The sequence below is a fragment of the Microtus ochrogaster genome, chromosome 21, assembly GCF_000317375.1.
Source record: "Microtus ochrogaster isolate Prairie Vole_2 chromosome 21, MicOch1.0, whole genome shotgun sequence".
NCBI classification, from domain to species: domain Eukaryota; kingdom Metazoa; phylum Chordata; class Mammalia; order Rodentia; family Cricetidae; genus Microtus; species Microtus ochrogaster.
Window position 1 is genome coordinate 26696774 of NC_022022.1, and position 7950 is coordinate 26704723.

At 49.4% G+C, this 7950-nt stretch overlaps 1 protein-coding gene across 4 annotated transcripts in view; it reads left to right on the forward strand.

Moving 5' to 3' along the window:
- Lef1 (lymphoid enhancer binding factor 1) overlaps window positions 1-6163 on the forward strand; it is a 110303-nt gene extending 104140 nt beyond the window's left edge. For 3 of the 4 annotated variants that reach the window (XM_026784190.1, XM_005357290.3, XM_005357291.3), the window contains one exon: window positions 4945-6163. In XM_026784190.1, the coding sequence (XP_026639991.1) occupies window positions 4945-5024 (80 nt within the window). In that variant the 3' untranslated portion in view covers window positions 5025-6163. The remainder of the gene's footprint in view (window positions 1-4944) is intronic. The other variant, XM_005357292.3, reaches the window with a different exon arrangement.
- Window positions 6164-7950: the final 1787 nt, after the last annotated feature.

Sequence of the window (7950 nt, forward strand, 5' to 3'; positions counted from 1 at the left end):
CATCGCTCTACATCGTGTGTGCTATAGTATACATGCTACATCGCTCTACATCGTGTGTGCTATAGTATACAAGGACTGTGGTGGCTTGGCATTAGAGTAAATGGCTCCATGGAATATAAGAAAATTTTCAAATTGCTGCCTCTGATTTTTCTGTAATATTTTTTGCAATACGAGTAATTCCCTCTATGAGGAATATGTGCCTTCTGTCACGCTGTGGGGATTGGAACCTTAGAAAAAACTGAATGAATAAGAAAAGTCAGAAGGAAAGGGCCTGGACTTAGAGGCCTGAGGGTGCTGTGTAGAAGTAAACTGTGCTGGGTTTGTGCGTGGATTCCGTGGCATCACTGTGGCTTCTTGTGATGTTCTAACCCCTCCACTGTCCTCCCTGCTGAAGCTGCGCCGGTCCCGATGATCCGCCAAGGCACCTGGAGCTTTAGCAGGGAGCCGTCGTTCCTGCACACACCATGTGATAGAAAAGTCCAGAGCAAGAGTGCCCACACTTTTGGTTTGGATTCAGCTCTAGCTTGATGGTCACCAAGTTCTTCAGTGTGCTCTGGTCTGCCTTTCAGACTTGCTCAGCCACCACTGTTGGAGAAGGCATTCTGTACCCAGCAATTCCCTGGTGCTCTTTAATTTTAAGCCAGAAATCCCCATAAGTGATATCATCTTGCTTCATCATGGTTCCCTGTTGGTCAGCCCGAGTCTCCTCGACCCTCCCATTCTCGGCCTTTTTGGGGGAGTTGAGGAGCCCTAGGTTGTTGCCCTATCACAGTGCCTGCTGAACAGAGCAGAGCTCACACGTGCATTTTTAACCCCAAGGCAGTAACTGAGAATTACTGTCCCTTTGAGAGAGCACCAGGCACTCGGAACTCCCTTACCTCTCCCTTCATCCTTCCACACATTGGGAACAAGGGCAGGTTGCCACCTGCTTCTTACGGATGAGGAACCAGGGCTTGGCACCCTGCAAGGACTTCCTGAGTAAACCTAGGTCATGATCGCAGAACTCGGATCGCAGCCTATCTGAGCACTGTCTGTTCTCAGGGTCTCATCCTGCATGCACAATCATGACTTCCCTGTCCTCCACTCACTCACGGGAATTCACAAGGCAGTGTAAAAGCAAAAGGCGCCTGCTCTGAGAAGAAAACACACAAGTGTCCGTGGATCTGCTGCCTTGCTTTTATGAGGTTAGCCTCTGCCCTCTCTCTGTGAACTTTTGCCCAGAAGAGAGAAGCATGGATTAGGTTCAGCATTTAGAAGTGGGTCTTCCAGTCTACAAACTAAAATGGACCTTGGATGTTCTCTTAATTCAGAAACTTTCTCTAGAGCAGAAGCTCTCGATGTGGGGGTTTGCAACCCCTTTGGGGGCAGAATGACCCTTTCAGAAGGGGTACATATCAGATATCCTGCACATCAGATATTTCCATCATGATTCATGACAGTAGAAAAATTAAAGTTATGTCATAGCAATGAAAATAATTTTATGGTTATGGGCACCAAAACATGAGGAACTTCATTAAAAGGTCATGTCGCAGCCCTAGGAAGGCTGAGAACCACTGCTCTAGAGCATGCCGGGAATGTGTCTGCAGACCGTAGATCCCACAGGACCTGGGTCCTCACAGGCCAGGCTGATCTGTATTGTAGAGACAGAAGACAGAAACTCCCCTACGGTCATTGCTTGCCTCCTGCCCTGGAATCCTGCTCAGTCACCCTCCATACACACCAAATTGTGCAAGGCAGGAGTTCGCGCCCTGCCGCAACAGGCAGAGAATAGCCGGCTGCTGGCACAGGGAGTGTAGCGTGTTGCCACAAGGCAATTCTTGGAGTTAAACCTCTTTTCACCTCTTACAGAACTAATTTTCAATACTCTCCCAAAGTTGATGTCATAACTGGAAATGCATACTTCCTGCTGGTGGCGGGACAACGTGGTGGAGGGGGTGAATCTCATTCCAGTTCAGTGCTTTTGGTCGCTTTCCAGTTCTGAGCATGCTGTAAGGGGAAGGAGAGTTTGCACTTTGTCCCTAGAGACCCGTCTTGTTATCCCTGCCTGTGCATCTTTTGCTGCCAAGCCCAGGTATCCAGAGGTGCCAGCTTCCCCTGTCAGACAATAGCTGGGAGAATGCCTGGGCTGCCCAAGCCTCTGAGCCTTCAGTAGAATTCCACATTTGTTTCCACAGAGGAGGGGCCTCCTACCCACCCCCTCCCCCTTCCCTCTCAGGTTTGTGCCACAGCCAGAGACCCAGTTTCTCGGGGTCATATCTTTGATTTTGCCCTTTCCCTGCGAGCTCTTCATAAGCCAGAGAGGGGTCTGGGTTCCACCTGAGTAGAGAGGTGTCGAGTCAGATTGGAGATAGTTTCAGGAAAGCATCACACTCGGGATATGAGGGGTATTGTATTCTGTGCAGCTGCCAAAGCCACTGCACTAATGGCCACATGGCCGGGCACTGGCCTTAACATCTGTAAGAGAGACTCGCTGGCTCCCTTTGAAGCTGAGGGCTCCATAATTGTTTTGATTGTGCAGGAAGACTTCAGTGGGTGGAGTCCCGGCCCTTGCCAGCAGGCAGCCCAGCCCCACTGCAGACCGTGGCAAGTCTCCCATCTCTGGAGCTTGGTGCCAGTGGATTCTTCAAAAGAATCTCGATCTGACCCGTTTTATATACGTAAGCCACCACACTCAGGACTCCATTTCTCCCGTGGGGCATGAGAGTCCATCTGCCCTGAGGCCTGTGTATTTTAACAGGGTGGCCAAGGACAGGCAAGGAGTCTCCTTGATGCTTTAGATACAGTTCCCCAACAGGAACTCAATCTGGGGTGGCAGACTGCCATGCAGGGGACCTCTGACGACAACCAACCTGTCAGGGGGAGTTGCGAGGCAACAGAGTGATGAAGTAAAGGCAGTCAGACCATGAGTGTGTAAGAGAAATTGACTGAAATAAGACGGGGAGAGTCTGTCCACACAAGTTATGTCTTGTTTGTGAGGAAATGATGCTCCTGGCAGCCATGCCTGTCTTGACTATTGTATTATTACTGAGCCCAACTCACAAAGGGAGGAATGGGGGGGGGGGCTTGTAGGCAAGCAGGCCTGAGAAGGGATCTGGTTCCACTCTAGAATAGCGGTCATAGCAAGGCCACAGAAGTTGTTTCTACTGCATGACTTTAGAGTTCCCTGCACTTGGGATTGGGGACAGACCCCGGCAAAGAGGGACAGGTTGTCTCCCACAGAAGACATCCCGAGCTCCCTATGGCCAGTCAGATCTCAATCCTAGCAGCCTGGCTTAGGCCAGCAGCGAAGGACTTCAAGGCCATGTGTTCTTTAAAACCATACTTCTTAAACAATCCCATCACAGACTGAGAGGAAAACTGCCCAGGAAGAAGAGCTTGGACCAAGCCTTCGCACCTCCTTCCTGCAGAAGCACAAAGTAACGCCCATCCCAGACGTTAGTCCTCTTCCTCTCTCGTCAGAAAGGAAGGCCTTGCCTTTCGTAGCTCTTTGATCCTCCTGCACTGAGGACCGGTGTGTTGCTCAGTGGATAACAACGATCTGCTGCAGGGTAGGGACTGTAAATCCTGTGTGGAGATTTCACAGCTCAAGTGTTGCGATGCTTTCCTCCCGTTGTCTTGGTTTTATTTCTCAGTAGCTACTCAGGGATACAGTTGCTTCACAGTTTGGAGCAGGTGTTTGTGGGGACAGCTGTGGTGGGAGCAGCCGTCCTCCACGCACGGCCTTGCCCTCCTCCACGCACGGCCTTGCCCCCCTCCACGCACGGCCTTGCCCCCCTCCACACACGGCCTTGCCCTCCTCCACGCACGGCCTTGCCCTCCTCCACGCACAGAAGATTGCTCCCCACACTCCTCAGCACAGCTTGTGGGCAGGTGCTCTCTGAACTCCAAGTCTCAGTCCTGTGGAAAGCCCTAGGCCACCCAGGCTGTGTTTTTACTTTTCAGAGGGTCACAGCTTTCTTTCTGTCATTTGATCACTCTATCCTCTCCTCTTCAGTGGGTGGTGTGAAGGAGCCCACCATATAGAATTAATCATTTGAAGGAACGTTCTACTTGTAAGGGGGATATGCCAATCAGAAACAGAGGGCTAGGTTCGTCTGAGGCTGTAACAGGCTCCAGGTGGGACCCGGGACTTCTGCTTCTGCCTCAAGTTCAAAGCCGTGGAGAAAAGTGCTTTCCTGGGTGGAGGGACGGATCCACGCCTTTGCTGTCGTCTGTCTCCTTTGGTTACAGTGTTTCCTTTTCGCCCTTAATTGCCTTTGTAAATCTCAGGTCATTAAAACTTTGGGGACTAGGGTTTCTTTGTCTTGAAAAACAGTTCTTTTAAAATCCTTGCAGAGTATGCATTCTAGGCTAGCGTTAAATGTCTCTGTTGTTGTGGAGGGAATCATCTTGAGAACGGCAGCGGAAGGGGTGGTGCTTCCACCCCTTGAACTGTAAGAACGGACAGCACATCTAGGTGTGTTGGGCTTGTAGTATGGACGTCAGCAGCATGCTGGCTGTCTGGAATGTTCTCATCCCGTGTAGAATCCTGCAGTGGCTCCCTACAGTGGACTTAAACCAGCTAATACTTCAGCTGACAGGCCCTCCCCCGGCCTGGCTCTTGTCGCCTCTCTAATTCATGTCTCACCCATTCCTCCTGTTGATGTTTTTTCCGAGCGTGGTTTTGTCTGTCTGTCTAACGAAGACCAACACTTTAAATCCATGTCATGTCGTCACTGCACGTTCAGATACAGAGCCAAGTACAAATTCAGTTTGCTGCCTACCCTGGGATGCATTTGAGGGTCTTTTGGCTGGTATCCAGCAATCCATTGTAGCCAACATGAACTTGAGAAAATGGATCATTTAAATTCCTAGGTCAGACATCGCTGCCTGTAATAGAAAGTATAGTCTTGCGAGGCCTGTGGCCAATTCATATTAATAGTATTTCGTTTGTTTCTTCTTGAGGCGGCAAAAGAAGCTCATTCCCAACGTGCAAAGCCAAGGCAGCGACCCCAGGCCCTCTTCTGGAGATGGAAGCTTGTTGAAAACCCAGACTGTCTCCACAGCTTGCCCGGCTGACCCCAGGAGCACTGACAGCCTCTTTACCCTGAGGTCACTGCTAGAGACGCTGACCCACAGAGACAAGTCACTGCCGGCCCTCCCTCCTGTCTCCTGCAAGCGCCGACTTCCAAAAGCAAGCCGAAAAACGCTTGTTTCTGAAAAAGAAAAAAGAAAAAAAAAAAGCCCATGAGAATGCTAGCAGGCCCTGCCCACTGAGCAGCATTGCTTCCATGAGAATGCTAGCAGGCCCTGCCCACTGAGCAGCATTGCTTCCCGTCCCTGTGTGCACTTCTCTTCCGTGCAGACTTGTCACCTTCAGCAAGGACAGCACCTTGGCATGTGCCACCAGAGCCAGGGACCAGAACAGCCATCAGCATCCCGGCGTGAGAACTGTGGAAGACTCCCCGTTTCTGTCTTCATTTTCCTATCTTCTCCGAGTTTTTATTTAACAGTACAAAAGGATCAAGCTTATGTTTGCTTCTTTTTTTTTTTAACTCGAATTTTTAAATTTACTTTTTTTTTCCATTCTTATTTTCCTTGTATATTTTGCTAGCTCTGAGCTTTTAAATGAAGTTCATAGGTCTGGAAGAGTTTGGAATGAAAACAAAATGAGAAGAAGCCTTCTGTTTTTCGGAGCCATCTTGTGTGGCTTCTCTGTGACACACGGTGGCCTCTGTCCCGTTGAAGTGTCAGATAGAGCTAACAATTAGCCAAACCCGCTCTCGCTGTTAGCGGTTGGCAGCCCATCTCACTTTTCTGTTATTTTTTATAATGACAAACTTTAACATAGACTTCTGAGCAAACCCATTTGCAGTGGATTTCATTTCTTTCCTTTCACTCATGTAAAAAGCCCAGCACTTGAATTGTTATTACTTTAAATGTTCTGTATTTGTATCTGTTTTCATTAGCCAATTAGTGGGAATTTATGCCAGTTGTTGAAATGAGCGTTGATGTACCTGTTACTTTGAAATAGCAAGGCACAGCCTTCGCCCCAAACTGTCATCTTTACGTTTGTCATTCCAGTTTGAGTTAACGTGCTGAGCATTTTTTAAAAGAAGCTTTGTAATAAAACATTTTTTTAAAAGCGTCATTTTCTTAAGAATAAAGTTGCTGATAATTGAGAGTCGGTGGTGAACTGAAGCCCGTGGGGTGAGGACCAGCCCATGTCAGAATGGTGGCAGTGGGGACACAGGGCAACACCTGCCTCCCATGCCTGGAGACCCCTCCCCCCCCGAGTCTCCTCTCCTTTGCAAGGCACAGGTAGGAAACAGCGTCAGAAAGGGAGTCGCCCTGCTCACCTCAGGCTCCGTGAGGCTCCCAGCCAAGTTGTTGCCTTCTTTCTTCAGAGCTCGCTGGATTTCAGCCTGAGCTCCCCGCATTCCTGGGGCCCACAAGCAAGCAGCAGCACCATCCGTCCCCTCAGAGCCTAAACTTTCTCAGTGTTTAGAGAGAGCCCACAATTCCCCCCCCCCCCCCGTAAGCCCTTGTGACACGAGTTCATGCTGCTATCTGACTTAGCAGAAACTCCATTCATCAAACTCTCGCTCTTCCCTGACCTTTCACCTTTGAGTTTGCCTGAGATCCCTGGTGTCACTGGCTAACTGAAATCCCGCCCTGGAATTCTAGTTCTTTCCTTTTCAACCACGAGTGCAGCTGGGGAACAGCTGGCTCCCGTGCTTGTAATAACCCTCCGTATAGTGTACTTGAAGGTTGCCGTTAAATCACCCCTCAGATTTCTCTTCTCCAGGCTAAGTAATCCCAATTCCTCGAGGCTTTTCATCAGCAGCGCTTTAATCATTTTCATTACTAGCCTCTGGAACCGCTCCAGTCCCTTTTCGTTTAATCCGAAACTTGAACCAGGAAAGACCATATTATGTTCTGGGGTCCTACTTGTTATGAAGGTTTCATATTCAGCCCTCATTCAGGGATCATCTTCTTAACATACATGGTTCAAGGCACTCCCTCTGACACCGCCACCATGATACTTGCCGAGTTTGCTAGACAAGCAAACATGGTAGACTACTTTTCTGGGGGCGGAGGATGGAATCTTATCCACGTCTGGAATACAGAGAGCAGGTAAAGGCTCGTTTCCAGCCCTTCTGCCACATTGCTTTCTGGGGGCATTTGTACTGAGGAAAGAGAATCAGGCATTCCCCTGCTCCGAGAGAGAGAGGGAGAGGGAGAGGGAGAGGGAGAGGGAGGGAGGGAGGGAGATCAAAAAGGGTGCCTGTGGCTCAAGAGAACCTTCTGGCCACTCCTTTTTGATCATAAAGCGATGTGCTCCCTGGCCTGCAGCTAACACAAAGCCCAGCCTTTCTGGGTGCCTCGCCTTACCTGAGGTCACAGTTGGCACACTCAGCCTTCCACCGGGGTGTTTTCCTCCTGTTATGGTTCGTTTGTTGTCAGGGTTACTAGCAATACCTGTCCAGTTGGGAGGGACCTTCCAACTGCTTCGTGTCTTTAGCGTATGATAGAGATGCCAGTGGGTTTCTTGGTATCATGCGAGAAGCTGCTGTTTTAAATGATTGACCATGCTTCATGGAAAAACTTCATCTTCCTCGGGGAGAATAGAGGAAAAGAGGTAGAGCCATATGTACAATGATATAAAACAGTAACACCAAATTTTATAAGCTCAAGGACCCAAGTGAATAAAAACGGTTGCTTGCTTTTCTTTATCGAGGAAACGATGCTCCATATTGATGGTCAAGTGCTCTGGGCCACGGTGAAGGTGTGTGGAGTAATGAGCCGGGCACGCTGGCTCACACCACAAATATCAGCAGAGCTCAGAGTGGTGACGGACCCCCAGCAGCTATGAAACACTTCATGAATGGACTTCCCCTTGAGTTATAATTCACTAGAAAGTATGTTTGGATCCATTGGGATGGGAGGAGGTCCTGTCCTATCTGTGTG